Source organism: Orycteropus afer, unplaced genomic scaffold (genome assembly GCF_000298275.1).
Source record: "Orycteropus afer afer isolate SDZICR_OR568_19922 unplaced genomic scaffold, OryAfe1.0 scaffold00051, whole genome shotgun sequence".
In the NCBI taxonomy this organism is placed as follows: Eukaryota; Metazoa; Chordata; class Mammalia; order Tubulidentata; family Orycteropodidae; genus Orycteropus; species Orycteropus afer.
This window is the reverse complement of record NW_006921638.1, coordinates 11,388,198-11,405,682: the sequence shown is the minus strand read 5'-3', so window position 1 is coordinate 11,405,682 and position 17,485 is coordinate 11,388,198. Positions and strand designations below refer to the sequence as shown.

Sequence of the window (17,485 nt, the reverse complement as noted above, 5' to 3'; positions counted from 1 at the left end):
ATTCTTTATGAAGTTCATATAATAGTTTTTTGAAAAAATCAAAAATAGTTTAAAAAGATATGCATCCAGTCCTTGATCAAAATGTAATCTAACACAATTTTGAAGAGAAAGTAAATTAAAATTAGATGACATAGAGCTCCACTTCCAAAAAGGTAACCAATAATAAGTACAAGGAATGCCTGTATTTTTCAAAGGTTTATTTTACAGATCATTTTAAAAAATAACTTGAGATGAAAATATAAAGGAAGAAATCTAGAGTAGAAAAAAATGTTTAAAACAATATACCTCTTCCTCCTCCCCCTGGAAGCAAAGGTGAAAGTCTGAGTGGACCCTCCAACAAAGTTGGAGGTGAGAGAAAAGCTCTCGTTTCAGATGAAGGCCGACCCAATGGTGAGGGACCATATGGGGAATGCTCTGGAATAATTAAAACAGCATATTTAAATTCATAGTTTCAGATAGCTACACTACAGAGTTAGAATCCCATTTCAACAATTACCATCAGGTCATCCTATTGCCAATTTAAGTTTAATCCACACCCTGAGCACTAACTCTGCCTTGCATTTGCTAATATTGGGCTACAATTAAACACAGAACCCCACGTTTTTAAAGTTTGTCTACCAAATGAACACTTAAGAACAATTACTCTTGGTAATTAGCACCTTCAAATAACCATACAATATTAAGCAACAAGGAATTGGTGGTATTTTGGAGTTATAAAAAAATTTAGGGAATAAGGTTTGGTTTGGTTTGTGTTTAATGGCAGAATGCTTCCAGGTAATTTCAGCTGATAAGGGTTGTAACATGGAAGGGCTCAGTTTGATCAGGGCTAGATAGGCTGCACTGAGTCATGAATTATTCAAGTAAAACTCAAATTCTGAAAAGTAGAAAAAAAGCATAGAATACTCTGAGACCCTATAAATTACTTTTGATACATTACCAGTGAAAAGTTAGTTTAAAAATACCAATTCATCAGATAAATCACTTTATCTCTAATTCATATAAGCAAGAGCCCTATCATTTTACAAACTTCACTATTCACAAATAATGGTTATTTTTCAAGATCAAAAAATTACCACCAAAAAAAATCCCACCCTAAATACCACCAAAATAACACTTTCTACACATATTAAATTTTTCTGAATGTAGCTTATATAATATTCGAATGCAGTTATAATAAAAGATCAAGCATTATTACTTGCCTTGAGATTTTTGCATTGGGTTCAGACAAAAATTCCCTTCTGTATAATACTCCCACTCTAAGAGTTAAATTTGAAGTTCACAGTAATCTGATACTTTTTAAATGTAGAAACATAAAAAAATGTAGAAAAAGACTTTCATTTTGAAGAAATCTGACTCTCCTGAAGTTTTATCTTTTCCAAGGTTATGAAAATAAGACTCTACCTATACTGCCTCAGAAGCTTATTTCCAATTAAACTGAAAACATTTTGAAAAATTTAAACTATTTGGACAATTCCAAGGTTAAAGATGCTACTGAGTAATGAATGGACAGAAATATGAAATGTCTTTCCCCCACTATGAGGGATAATTAAAGCAATTAAACCATATTAATTATTAATTTTTAATTAATACTTTCAAACGGACTCTTTTAAGTCTCATCTTTCCATTATAATTCAAGCAAATCACAAAGTACGTAAACAATCACAATGCTACTCCATTTAAACACCCTCATACTCATTCATTCTTCCAACAAATAGTTACTGATTACCAACTGTATGTCAGGTACTTTGCTTTTCAAGGAGCTCATACACACCATTGTATTTTCAAGGCAACAAATACACACCATCTTACAAAATCCTACTAAGAAAAGGGAGGTGGCAAATAATTCCATGACTGCTACGGAAACAGACCCAGAGACATGGGAGTTTGTGGGAGAGCTCACACTGGAACCCTGGCTTCAAAATCTAAAATATTTATAAATAATAATATTAACTTATACTAAATAAACTACATATTATATATACATATATATGTATCTTAAAAGATGAGTTTAAAAAAAAAAAAAAACTACCTCTGCCAAATGCTGCATTTGGAACATCAAGGGCATAAGGATCTTTTTCTAAAAGTTCATATTTAAACTCTCTTTCAGTTAATCTGCAAATAAAGAACAAACATCTCTAAGTTACTCTTGCAAGAGGAGGCACCCATATTTCAAAACAAAGGCCACTACCAAGCACAAGTTACTCTTTTCACAATCTCATTATCTGCAGAGAAGCCACAGACCATCTAAAATTATTCTGACTAAAAATCTTCCTTTATCCCCTACTATTTATTTTAGGATAGCAGGTCTCTTTTTGTCTAGTGATAATGATGTCTTGTTGAGGTTTGGAACTGTTTTGTTTCTTTTTCAAAATTAGACAGCAATGAGTACTAAACGACAGAATTCAATATTTGAGAAATGAAAGGACCTCCCATCAACCAGTTCAAGTTTCTTATAAAACTATGGAAACTAAAGCTAGGACCAGGATTAACCCAGGGTTCTTGCTCTGAGTCATGTATGTTTTCCATTGTAATGTGATCTACATCATTCCACTCATTATAAAACTGGAAATCCGATTAATTCATTCTACTATTTTACTCTAAACTTTTTATCTTAAATATGTGGCATTTTAATAGAATCTTATACCTAGTTCTTGACCATCAGATCTGAAATAAAACATTGAATCATTTAGTTTTAATTTCTGAGAGAAGAGACAAACACGAAGAGTAAAACTCATATTGGGTAATGTTAATAGTACATTCTGGCAAGAAATTATCACACTCTGGAAAGACTTTATCATCCTTATAGAAAAACATTTACTCTTCCCTTCTACTATATACTGTATACTTTATTCTGCCTTTGATATTATTATTGTGAAACAAGGCTACCCAAAACAATAAAACCAGGCGATGACAGAGATAACAAATATTCTATCCATGTATCCATTATGAAATGGTGATACTCTGAAATCACTGTTAGAAATTCATTCGTTATCTTTCTATCCATATTAATCTTCCTCCATCTATACTGACTTAAAGATATATTTTTTAAGTTACACTTTTAACAGAAGAATCTATGAACAATTTCCTTCAAGTGTCATTTTAGTGCCCTCACTAAGTATTTTAAACTAACAAAAAGAAATAGCTACTCCTAGTATAAAACTTGGAGCTCTGGTGGTATAGTGCCTAAGGTATTTGACTGCTAACCAGAAGGCTGGCGGTTCAAACCCACCAGTCATTCCTCGGAAGACAAGGCCATCTATTTCCATAGAGAGACCACTTCAGAAAGACAAGGAGGGGTCACTATGAATCAGATTCAACACCACGACACTGAGTTTGGTTTTCAGGAGTTTTGAGTATAAAGCTGGTATTTCACAACTAGATATGCTTGATGTACTGCAAGTTTCCTTATTTATCTGTAATAAAATTACTGAGAATAAAAATGATAACTAGTATTAACTATTTTTTAAAGTGTTCCCACTAAGATACTTACTTTTGTCTGTTGTGAGCATTTTCTTTCCTTAAATCATTAAGATTTCTTTCAGCAGTCCGAGCTGCCATCTTACAGAAAATAAGACAAAATTTACAAAAATTACATTTATACAAACTTAAAATGAAAGATAATATATGCAAATACCATAATGAAAGCATAACAAATATCACAATCATTTAATTAAGTGTGTATTTCAATAAACTCAATGTAAATTTTGTAAAAAAAATTAATTTAGGGAATTATTTTAAAACGGAATCAGTTTCATGTAACCAGAGACATCAGTCGGCGGAATAGTCAGGCTAGAGTTTAATCATGTACTTGACAATGAATGAAAGGTACCTGGATGTGACACCAAGGCTTAGCATTATTAGGTACTTTAAATATTCATATAACATGACAAGAGCATTATTAAAATGACCCAAGCTTATGAAGACAGGAACAGAGACTCAGGATCATTATGATGGCAGCAACATATGTGGAACGAGATAACCATCCCTGAAGAGAAATCACTATAATTCTGTGAAAGCATGAAAGTCTAACATAATTCCACAGCATGATGGCACAGGCTATCCTTTTATAATATATATAGTATAATATAATTAGGGAGCTCTGGTGGCGTAGTGCCTAAGGCATTTGACTGCTAACCAGAAGGCTGGCAGTTCAAACCCACAAGCCACTCCTCAGAAGGAAGGTTAGACATCTACTTCTGTAGAGATACTGCCTCAGAAAGCCAAGGAGGGATTGCTACGAGTTGAGAAATCACTATAATACTGTGAAAGCATAACGGTCTAAAATGATTCCACAGAATGATGGTACAAAACCAAAAAACCAAACTCACTGCTGTCAAGTCAATTTGACTCACAGCAACCCCTCCTTGGGTTTCTGAGGTATACCTCTGTGCAAGTAGACTGATGATGGTACTGGCTATCCTTTTATTATATATATATAGTATAATACAATTAAAGTATTCTGCATACCTACTAAGTGCACAGAACTATACAGATTATATTCCTATAAATCTTTTACATTTATAATCTTTTATATTTAGTAACACTTTTATTTAGTAAAATAAAAGGTTACTTTCATTATATAGGTTGGAGAAAACAAAGCTTAAACTTGTAATAAATACCAAGAACATGCAATATTCCCAAAAAGTTGTTTGTGGGCACAGTTAGACTTGTAAGGAATATTGAATGTTTCCCAGTCATTCTGTGGATTCTCCAGGTTAGAAGAAGCAATGTATGAAACATCAGACCTGCCAAACATATGTAATCTCCTAGGGCATATATATTTATCATACAAAGTAAGCAAATTAACTTAGTCCATAAGCATAACTTTTTATAAATACAAGGAACTATACAATCAAATTTGAGTTCACTTAATACTGTGTACTACACATAAGAAACGACTTTAACTCCACAAAGAATGTTACATGCCTTAAAACTGTGAATGTATCAATATCACATCACATTCCCCAAAAAGAATATAAACTCCTTGCAAAGAAGCAATGCACAGAAAGCAGAGAAAGAAGATTTAGGTTATGTGAGTGACTGTGTTTTATCAAAGTATAGTTTATAAGAAACATCATTTCACTAAGTGTGTATTTGTGTATTATAAAATTAAAAGTGCATTGTTAATTAAGTGTGTATTGTGTGTACTGTGAAATTAAAAGTAGACTTTTTTTAAAATGCCACCTTTGGGCAATCCTACTTCTGTAGGGATACTGCCTCGGAAACCCTAGAAAGGGTCGCTATGAGTCGGGGCCAACTCGACGGCAAATAACAACACCACCACCACCACCTTTACTTTCACCTGTCAGTTTGTCATACTATGATGGTTTGTGTGTTGCTGTGAGGCTGGAGGCTATGCCACCAGTATTTCAAATGCCAGCAGAGTCACCCATGGTGGACAGGTTTCAGCAGAACTTCCAGACTAAGACAGACTCGGAAGAAGAAAAAGCGGCCATTCACTTCTCAAAGAGTAAGCCAGAAAAAATCCTTATGAATAGCAATGGAACACTGTCTGATATATTACCGGAAAACTTTATGAATAGCCCTGAAACACTGTCCAATACAGTGCCGGAAGATGAGCCACTCAGGTCAGAGAAGGCACTCAAAATACAAACAGGGAAGAGCTGCCTCCTCAGAGTAGAGTGACCTTAATGATGTGGATGGAGTAAAGCTTTTGGGACCTCCATTTGCCAACGTGGCATGACTCACAATGAAGAAACAGCTGCAAACATCCATTAATAATTGAAACATGCAATGTACAAAGTATGAATCTAGGAATATTGGAAGTTGTCAAAAATGAAATGGAACTCATTAAGATCTATATCCTAGGCATTAGTGAGCTGAAATGGACTGGTTTTGGCCATTTTGAATCAGACAACCATATGATCTACTATGCTGGGAATAACAAATTGAAGATGAACGGTGTGGCATTCATTGTCACAAAGAATGTTTCACATCTATCCTTAAGTACCATGCTGTCAGTGATAGGATAATATCCACACACCTATAAGGAAGACCAGTTAATACTACTATTACTCAAATCTATGCACGAACCACCAAAGTCAAAGACAAGGAAATTGAAGATTTTTACCAACTTCTGCAGTCTGAAACTGACCAAACATGCAATGAAGATGTGTTAATAATCACTGGTGACTGGAATGCAAAAGTTGGAAACAAAGAAGAATCACCAGTAGTTGGAAAATATGTCCTTCGTGACAGAAATAACATTGGAGATCACATGACAGAATTTTGCAAGACCAATGACTTACTCATTGCAAACATCTTTTTTTTTGATGGCTATACACATGGACTTCGCCAGATGGAGTACACAGGAATCAGTTTAACTCTATCTGTGGAATGAGGCGATGGAGACGCTCAGTATCTTCAGCCAAAACAAGGCCAGGAGCTGACTATGGAACAGACCATCAATTGCTCATATGCAAGTTCAAGTTAAGGCTGAAGACAATTAAAACAAGTCCACAAGAGCCAAAATATGACCTTGAATATATCCCTCCTGAATTTAGAGACCATCTAAAGAACAGATTTGATGCACTGAACACCAATGATCGAGAACCAGAGGAATTGTGGGATGACATCAAGAACATCATCCATAAAGAAAGCAAAAGGTCATTAAAAAGACAGGAAAGGAAGAAAAGACCTACATGGATGTCAGAAGAGACTCTGAAACGTACCCTTCAATGGAGAGTAGCCAAAGCAAATGGAAGAAATGACAGGATAAAAGAGCTGAACAGAAGATTTCAAAGAGAGGCTCAAAAAGACAAAGTCAATTACTATAATGAAATGTGCAAAGACCTGGAATTAGAAAACCAAAAGGCAAGAACACACTTGGCATTTCTCAAGCTGAAAGAACTGAAGAAGACATTCAAGCCTCCAGCTACAACACTGAAAGATTCTGTGGGCAAAATACTGAATGACGCAGGAAACATCAAAAGAAGATGAAAGGAATACACAGAGTCACTGTACCAAAAAGAACTAGTCAATGTTCATCCATCTCAGGAGATGGCATATGATCAAAAACAAAGGTTATTGAAGGAATAAGTCAAAGTTGAATTGAAGGAATTGGCAAAGAACAAGCCTCCAGGAACTGATGGAATACTCATTGAGATGTTTCAACAAACCGATGCCACGTTGGAGGCACTCCCTTGTCTATGCCAAGAAATTTGGAAGACAGCTACATGGCCAACTGACTGGAAAAGATCCATATGTGTATCCCTTCCAAAGAAAGGTAATCCTACAGAATGTGGAAATTATCATAACAATATCACTAATATCAAATGCAAGTAAAATCTTGCTGAAGATAATTAAAAAAAGGTTGCAGAATATTGACAGAGAACTTCCAGAAATGCAAGCTGGATTCCTAAGGGGACGTGGAGTGAGGGATAGAGTTGCTGATGTCAGATGGATCTTGGCTCAAAACAAAGAATACCAGAAAGACATTTACTTGTGTTTTATGAACTATGCAAAAGCATTCAACTGTGTGGATCATTAACAAATTATGGATGACATTACGAAGAATGGGAATTCCAGAACACTTGATTGTGCTCATCAAGAACATAGACCAGGAGGCTGTAGTTCGAACAGAACAAGGTGTTACGGCATGGTTTAAAATCAGGAAGGGAGTGTGTCAGGGTTTTATCCTTTCACCATACTTACTCAATCTGTATGTTAAACAAATAATCTGAGAAGCTGGACTATATGAAGAAGAATGTGGCATCAGGATTAGAGGAAGGCTCATTAACAACCTGGAATATACAGACAATACAACTTTGCTAGCTGAAAGTGAGGATGACTTGAAGCACTTACTGATGAAGATTAAAAACTTCAATCTGCAGTATGGATTACACCTCAAGCTAAAGAAAATTAAAATCCCCACAACTGGACCAATAAGCAACATCACAATAAATGGAGAAAAGATTAAAGTTGTTAAAAGATTTCATATTACTTGGTTCCACAGTCAACACCCATGGACGCAGCAGTCAAGACATCAGATGACATAATGGCCTGGGCAGATCTGCTGAAAAAGACCTCTTTCAAGTGCTGAAGAGCAAAGATATCACTTTGAAGACTAAGGTGCACCTATCCTGTTGTTGTTGTTGTTATTTGCCATTGAGTTGGACCCAACTCATAGCGACCCCTTCTTGGGTTTCTGAGGCAGTTATCACTACAGAAGTAGTGATAGCCCAACCTTCCTTCCAAGGAGTGACTGGTGGGTTTGAACCGCCAGCCTTCTGGTTAGCAGTCAAGTGCTTTAGGCACTACACTACCAGAGCTCCTGCACCTAACCTAAGCCAGGGTATTTTCAATCACCTCATAAGCAGGTGAGAGCTGGACAAGGAACAAGGAAGACCAAAGAAGACTTGATGCTTTTGAGCTATGGTGTTGGCAAAGAATACTGAAAGTATCATGGACTGCCAAAAGAACAAACAAATGTGTCCTAGAGGAAGTGCAGCTGGAATGCTCCTTGGAAGCGGGTATGGCCAGACTTTGTTTCACCTACTGTAGTCATGTTGTCAGAAGAAACTACTCCCTGGAGAAGGGAATCGTGTTTCGTAAAGTGGAGGGTCAGCGAAGAAGGGGAAGGCCCTCAACGAAATGGAATGACAGAGTGGCTGCAGTGATGGGCTCAGGCATAGCAAGGATTGTGAGGCTGGCACAGGACTGGGCAGTGTTTGGTTTTGTTGTACACAGGGTCACTATGAGTTGGAGCTGACTCAATGTCACCTAACAACAATAATAACAATTAAAATGAGCCATTTGTTCTTTTTACTGTTGTTTTTGGTTTTGGTTTTTTTTTGTCCTGCAATGCAGGAGCCATTCATTTCTGAAAGGAAAAAATACAATTTGATAAAAGAGCTTAAGAGAATGTAAAACTTACCCAATTATCATGTGCTTTTTTTTCATGAGAAGTAATCTGAAAAGGAAAGTCATTAAAATACCACTGAAAACTATTTTTCTTAAGTTAAAAAATGGTCACATCTACCACTATAATTTAGTGCAAAATTAATAAACTCAAAAATATCCAAGCAGCTCTGAAAAGCTTAGTAAGCAACATTTTAAAAACAAACTTTTCTATACACAATTTATCCCATTATACTTTTAAAACAAAAACTAAATGTAAAGATAATTAAGATTTTTCTAGTAAATTTTCACTTTATGCAATGATCAACTATAATAGGTGTTACCACTTAAGATAACTAGGTTCAGCCTAATGAATAGGAGACCTCAATGCTAACATATGTTTATTTATATCACGTTCCCAAAGCAATAGGAAACATGGCAACTTTGAACAAGGTCTCTTATCTCAAAATGTTATACTTCCTGTCAATATTCCACAGCCACATGCAATACGTCAAGGGAGATATACAACTTCAAGTACCTACAGTATTGCATTGGGATAGAGATATCAATTCAAATCAAAATTGTTTTAAAAATCACACACACACACACACACACACACACACACATATATATATATACCTGCCCTTGATAAGAAATGATGGTTCTCTCCAATTCTTCTTCAAGATCTTTGACTCGCTTTCTACAAGATAATAATAATTATTCTACTATTAACATATGCTAAAAAATGATACAACACACTGTCTTTGCTCAGGATATTAGTTAGAACACCCAGTATACAAATGTTTCATATAAAAAATAACTTCAAAAGTCTACATATTAAGTAATAAACAACTTCAGGAGCTCATAAAATATATTTTTTCCCTGAAAAAACTTTCATTAAGGTTTAAGAGTACTACCACATGGCTTTACCTAATCCAAAGGCCATGTAAGGATTTATATGGTACATCAGTTGTTTTTTTATTTTTAATAAACATGTTATTATAAGATTTATTCAGATGTCTATAAATTTAATAGAATTTTAGGAAATTAATGACTTTGGGGAAGTAAAATGTTTATTACTTTTATAAGACTAAGAATTTCTTCTTTTGGATAAGATCCAAGCTGACTCTTCCTGAGGTGAAATGAAGTAACACATCCAGGCTGCTGCTGGATCTCTTCCCTTTTCCCCTCTAGATTTTCTATTATTTTCTTAGATCCAGTGAGGACAGAGACAAGGTAAAAACTAGACTTTCAGGCATTTCTTTAGAATGTTAATTCTGGCATACTTATTTCTGCATCACATTTCTTAAATCCATTGATATTGTATGTATTCTTTCCCATTTAAACCAAAGAGGAAAGACGTTGAAATTAATAATTTTCTAGACATTAACAAAAAATAGAAGTGTTCATATTCAAATCACTTAATGTAAGAGATTTAAAATCAAACAAACTCAAAGTAAAACATTTTTTTCCTTTTTATATTTTCTGTATGATTGTGCAATATCAAGGCATCTGAATAAAAAATAATGAAATAAAAATATGTTGTTTTATTTATATTCTGGTTGCTTTCTAATTTTTCTAGAACTGTGTTTTTGTATATCTTCCCCATCCCAAAAAAAGTGGGGGCATATATTCAGTACCTGTAGGCCTCCAGTTCCTCAGCTGCGTGACTGAGTTTTTCGTCAGCTTTAGAAAGTTTCTCCTGTTTCTCTAATCGGTACTTTTCCTCTACTGTTAATTTCCTTAAATCAGAAAGTATTTTATTTATTTTAATATATGTGAAAAAATCATCAATTATATCTTTGAAATTATATCACAACTGGTGCTCCCCAAAAAGCAATCTGTATAGTGTCACTAGAAACATCACATGCAAGAAAATAAAAAAGTATCTGCATTAACATGACTGGTATGGAATTTAGCATTACAAAGCAGCGCATCTAATATACTACTACAACTATAGTAACTTAAAGAGTTTTCGTAAGAATTTATCATAAAAATAAGATGATAAAAGATAAATATTAGTAAAACTATTATAACTGTTATTTATTAAGCCCTCTTATCTGAAGAAACACTGCATTTATTAGACAAGAAGCCACCAACTAATGAACTATGTTTGGATCATTTTTAAAGTGCCTGTTAAAAATAGTAATTGAGGCTTCATTAAAAAAAAAAAAAAGGCCACTTTGTAAAAAAACAACCAAAATAAATAAAAGTCCTCCTTACAACTTCTGGTACTTTTAATAATAGTAACAGCTAACTCATTAAGCTGTTAATATGGGCCTGAATTGTTCTTAGGCTATTATATGTATTACTTAATTATAACAACAGCCCTATGGAAGATTTCTATTAAAACTTCCATTTTACATAAAGGAAAATAAAGCAGAGACTAAAATTAGATAACTGTACCAAGCCAGAGAGCTACCAAGTAGTGACTCTATTAAGCTAGATAGTCTATGTTTTTATTTATATAGTCATCATTAATAACACTAGCATCGCAAAGAATATTTATGGAATTTAAGAGAAAAAAAGGCGTTCTGGTGGCGTAATGCCAAAGGCATATGACTGCTAACCAGAAGGATGGCAGTTCAAATCCACCAGCCACTCTGTAGAAGGAAGACTGAGCAAACTACCTCTGTAAAGATTTACCGCCTTAGAAACCCAAAGAGGGTCACTATGAGTTGGAATTGACTTCATGGCAGTGAGTATAACAGAAAAATATATATGGAGTCCTAACTACAGATGTCTCTTCTCCTTCATGAAATTTAAGGAACATGAAAAACTGCTGAAAAAAATACTACAGGGCAGCAGCAAATGTTTTATATTCTACAAATTACATTAACTACTGCTTAGAAGGCATTCTCCCAAGTCAATCACTTCACAGATGCTACAAGAAAATAAAAGCTATCTCTTCAAAAAAGGTTTGAAAGTATGATAGACTTGAGGATGGAAAGGAAGTTTGTTTTTTACAGAATGTTGATTAAAGATAACAAGAAATTCTTTGACATCCCTGCCAACCACATTCAATCTGGGTAGACTCAGTAATGTCAGAAATGACACTGTGAAAGGAAACCGAATTATATGACTGAAAGTCCTATCTTACTTCACACAGTTAAAGTGACACACCAAACTCCTAGGTCCTGCCATTTCACTACTCTCCAATATTAAATTTGGAAAACTACTACTAATGCAATATGTTAGCCATGAAAACATATCAATCCAGCCTCTAGAAAATGAACCTAAATCATATTTGTATGCAGGCAAGAATTTTAATTAATTATTTTCCTGGTACATTTTCCTCTGTATGCTAAGCAAATAATCAGAGACTATATGAAGAAAATGGCAACAGGATAAGAGCAAGACTCATTAACAACCTACAATATGCAGATGACACAACTCTGCTTGCTGAAAATTGAAGAGGACTTTAAGCACTTACTGATGAAGATCAGAGACTACAGCCTTCAATATGGATTACACCTCAACACAAAGAAAACAAAAGTCTTCACAACTGGACGAATAAGGAACATCATGACAAACGGAGAAAAGACTGAAGTTGTCAAGGATTTCACTTTACTTGGATCCACAATCAACACCCATAGAAGCAGCAGTCAAGAAATCAAACGATGTATTGCATTGCCAAATCTGCTGCAAAAGACATCTTTATAGTATTCAAAGGCAAAGATGTCACCTTAAGGACTAAAGTATACCTGATCAAGCCACGGTATTTTCAATCACCTCATATGCATGAGAGCTGGACAGTGAGTAAGTTAAGATGGAAGAAGAACTGATGCCTCCGAATTATGGTGTTAGTGAAGGATACTGAACATACCACGGACTGCCAGAAGAATAAATCTATCTTGGAAGAATTAAAGCCAAATGCTCCTTAGAAACAAAGAAGGCAAGACTTAGTCTTATGTACTTTGGACATGTTATCAAGAGGAACCAATCCCTGGAGAAGGACATCACACTTGGCAAAGTAGAGGGTCAGCGAAAAAGAGGAAGGCTTTCAACAAGATGGAAAGACACAGTGGCTGCAAAAACAGGCTCAAACATAGCAACAATTGTGAGGATGACAGAGGATGAGACAGTGTTTTTGTTCAGGTATACACAGGGTCATTATGAGTTGGGACCAACTCAACAACACCTAACAACAACAACATCAACTCTGAGGAGTCCTGGAGGCACAGTGGTTAAGAGCTCGGCTGCTACCAAAAGATGGACAATTTGAACCCCCCAGCTACTCCACAGGAGAAAGACGTGGCAGACTTGGAAATCCTGTGGGGCAGTTCTATCTGTCCTCTAGAGGTGCTATCAGTCATGGGTCTATCAGCTCTATTTTCTGCCCTGAATAACAACCACTGGTATAATTCATAGAATCTAAGTAGTGAACAGTTTAACTTAAATATTAAGAATGGAATATATGACATCTTGAGAATTTAAAACTTTTCAAACTGATAAATGAAATCACAACATGAAAAATACACACAAAATACTACATAGCTTCCCATGCTTGCTTTAAATATCTTCAGATAACACCTCTTTTCTTTGAAATTTTTAACATCACTCATTAAAATTCTACTATTAGCCATTTGTTTTTTTGGTTAAAAAATATACTCAAAAGTAAGTCTTTCACCTCCAAGAATTCCTTTTGTGTTCAAAATCTACATAACAATATCTTTCATTGTAATCTAAAAAAAAGGGGGGGGGCATTCCTAGATTTACTGCCTGAAACACTGAGGCTACTACATCACATCCATCTAGTCATGTTCATTTCCTTTTCATATCCAAATGACCAAAAGAACCATGATGAATAGCAAGTTTTTAAACTGTGAATTGAATTCAAAGAATGGTTGAGGTAGAGGCTTAGCTAATAAATGAGCTTGACCAACTACTCAGCATCCTAATCTCAGTGGAGTGTTACCAGCTTCCAAATTCACAATAACTTTTATTAAGTGTTTAAAGGACCCTAAAACTTCAGGTACATTTAATTTCCTTTTATGATGAAAAATATGTGGTATACTGGTTAATATTGGAGTCTCTGTATAACTTTGCACTTAGGCATCAGTATATATATGCAAATACTCTTTTACTCCATGTATAAAGGCTCTAAATATATCTTCTCATATGTTCAACAAATATTTGTTGAACAGCTTTCATGTGCCAGGCATAGATTTAGGTGCACTGGGGGTACAGAAGAGAAGAAAATAAAGTAATTCTCTCATGAGTTTACGCTTCATGTAGATGTGAGCTCCGATTTAATGTAGGGAAGACAAAATGAAAACAACCAATCATCAGAGGATAATGGCTAGGAAGAAAAAGCAAGATAAGTGGATAGAGAATGCAGGTATAACTTTAGATAGGATGTCTCTTTGAAGACTAGGATGTGCCCAACCCAAGCTATGGTGTTTTGGATTGCCTCATATGCATGTGAAAGCTAGACAACGATTAAGGAAGACACTTAACAACATCTGTATATTGCATAGAAAACAAAGTACAGAAGTTTAAGAGTGGAAGGAGAGAGACCACTTAAGAGGTAACTAACTATAATAAGCCAGGTACTAACTGATGATGGCTTGAATCAGAATACTAATATGGGAGGAGGTGAAAATATTGGAAAATATTCAAGATATGGAAAAGCTGACAGGATTTGATGACAGAATGAATATGCAATATAAGAAAGAAGTTGAGGATGGCTGAAGTAGATGTGCTGAGCAATAGGTAAATGACCCTGCCGTTTACTTAGACAAGAAACACTAGGGCAAAAGCAACTTGCAAGAGGAAGAGGGGTCAGTTTAGGACATATGAGCACTGAAATTAATGGGTAGTTCCATCATTAGTGTTCATCCAGACTCCCTCACGTAACCACACAGTATTAGGAAGACTAAGTCAATTATTTGCTGACTATTTATTAACAATTAAAGAGGATTTTGTGAACTACCTTGAAAATTCTAACATCATTTATAATATTCTATGAATAAAAAGTCTCAAGATCAAATAACTTTATGAAAAATGAATTGATGAAATATAACCTAATCATATATTGAGAACTTCTAATAATCACATAAGCTGAATAGGTGACATTTAATTTTTAAGCTATTTTACTTGTCATTCAATGGAGTTATCAACACAATTTTTATTACCTGTGAAGCTTCATTTCATTTTCTTGATACAGCTCAGTAATTACTTTAAGTTTCTGCTGAAGCTTTTGATTCTCATTTTCAAACTGTGTATTTGCTGACTGCAAAGATGATTTCTCAGTCTGGAGACCTTTAATGCACTCTACAGAGAAAATTTAAAAGTCACAATTAATGTAGTAAATATGTTACATTACACACTAACATTTAAGAAAAATAAAAAATATTGCTAATAAATTATTATCTCAGGATATACATTCCTCTCTGCAACAACCACAAAAACCTATAAGGTATTTTGTTTGCCTAAACACTTTATAGTATTTCAACTAAAGAGCTTTGATTAAAATATTAAATAAAATAACTATTATGTATAGGTTTCCAAAACTTTCAATATTCTAATTCGAGCATCTACTTTTCAGTCTGGAAGTCAAAAGCCACTAAAGTTCTCTAAGGTTTTAGAGATGAGAGTTTTTATGGCATTCCCCAAGGAACTACTTCCATGTGATAAACAATACCTGGTTTTAATCTAGCAAATCTTTACCTGTTAATATTTAACTTTTACCCAGCCCTCCCTTTTAGGTCAAAATTTTGATAAATGTTATAAATCAAGCCAGAAATCTAGATCATCTGTTAACAAAAGCTCAAAAGTTCTCATAGGTTAAACCAGATCAAGACTAGGAAAACAAAATATCAACTATAGCTTTCTTTCAACTGCTAAACCATCTAAAAGAATCACCTATTAAGCAAAAATTAACTATCCTAAATACAGGAGCTCTGGTAGCATAGTGCCTAAGGCACTTGACTGCTAACCAGAAGGCTGGTGGTTCAAACCCACCAGCCACTCCTCGGAAGGAAGATGGGGCAATCTACTTCCATAGTGACACTGCCTTGGAAACCCAAGGAGGGGTCGCTATGAGTCAAGTCTGACTCGACAGCACATAACAACAACAACAACAACATATAATTATGAGGAGCTCTGGCAGTGTAGTGCCTAAGGCACTTGACTGCTAACCAGAAGGCTGGTGGTTCAAACCCACCAGCCACTCCTTGGATGGAAAGTTGGGCAATCTACTTCCGCAGTGATAATCTCCTCGGAAACCCAAGGAGGGGTCACTATGAGTCAGGTCCAACTTGACAGCACATAACAACAACAAAAAATAATTATGAGTACTTTATAATCAGTGCCTCATTTGTTCTGAAACCTTCATCCCTCTTCCAACATAATAACTTCAAATCTGAACTCCTCTAAGATTCAGGTACCATCTCCCAAAACATGAGTATGAATCTCCACAACAAATTTTCATAAGATAAAAACTCACTCTGCCCAGAGAAGACATTTTCTAAATCATGCTAACAAGCATCTACATCTTAGTAAGTATGTAGTAGTATATGCAGTGCTGTTGTTGTTAGGTGCCATTGAGTTGGCTCCAACTCATAACAACCCTATGTACAACAGAACGAAACACTGTGTGATCCTGTGCCAGCCTCACAATCCTTGCTATACCTAAGCCCATTGTTACAGACACTGTCAATCCATCTCATTGAGGGCTTCCCCTTCTTCACTGACCCTCCACTTTACCAAGCATGATATCCTTTTCCAGGGAGTGGTTCCTTCTGACAACATGACCAAAGTAAGTGAGACAAAGTCTGGCCATTCTTGCTTCCAAGAAGCAGTCCAGCTGCACTTCTTCCAGGACACATTTCTTTGTTCTTTTGGCAGTCCGTGGTACTTTCAGTATTCTTCGTCAATACCACAAGTCAAAAGCATCAAGTCTTCTTTGCTCTTCCTTATTCATTGTCCAGCTCTCACAAGCATTATGAGGCAACTGAAAGTACCATGGCTTGGGTTAGGCACACCTTAGTCTTTAAGGCGATATCTTAGCTCTTCAGCACTTGAAAGAGGTCTTTTGGAGTAGGTCTGCCCAGGGCAATATGTCATCTGATATCTTGACTGCTATTTCCATGGGTGTTGATTGTGGAAGAAAGTAATATGAAATCTTCAACAACTTCAATCTTTTCTCCATTTATTGCTTATTGGTCCAGTTGTGGGGATTTTCATTTTCTTTAGGTTGAGATGTAATCCATACTGCAGACTATAGTTTTTAATCTTCTTCAGTATGTTTCAAGTCATCCTCACATTCAGCAAAGTTGTATTGTCTGCGTATCACAGGTTGTTTATGAATCTTCCTCCAGTCCTGATGCCACATTCTTCTTCATAAAGTCCAGCTTCTCAGATTATTTGCTCAGCATCCAAAACCAAACCAAACTCACTGCCACTGAGTCAAATCCAACTCACAGAGACCCCTCCTTGGGATTCTACATGTTGTTGTTATGTGCCATTGAGTTGGCCCCGACTCATAGCGACCCCTCCTTGGGTTTCCAAGGCAGTACCACTACAAAGGTAGGATTGCCCAACCTTCCTTCCGAGGAGTGGCTGGTAGGTTTGAACCACCAGCCTTCTGGTTAGCAGTCAAGTGCTTTAGGCACTAAGCTAC

The 17,485-nt window shown here is 35.5% G+C and overlaps 1 protein-coding gene across 1 annotated transcript in view; it reads right to left on the bottom strand.

The window, feature by feature from the left end:
- MIA2 (MIA SH3 domain ER export factor 2) overlaps positions 1-17,485 on the bottom strand; it is a 129,145-nt gene that overhangs the window by 22,835 nt on the left and 88,825 nt on the right. Inside the window, exons 18-24 of the mRNA XM_042780651.1 lie at positions 14,997-15,135; positions 10,500-10,601; positions 9,499-9,559; positions 8,897-8,932; positions 3,491-3,558; positions 2,030-2,112; positions 286-414 (exon numbers count right to left, since the gene is read on the bottom strand). Coding sequence (XP_042636585.1) covers positions 286-414; positions 2,030-2,112; positions 3,491-3,558; positions 8,897-8,932; positions 9,499-9,559; positions 10,500-10,601; positions 14,997-15,135 — 618 coding nt within the window. The remainder of the gene's footprint in view (positions 1-285; positions 415-2,029; positions 2,113-3,490; positions 3,559-8,896; positions 8,933-9,498; positions 9,560-10,499; positions 10,602-14,996; positions 15,136-17,485) is intronic.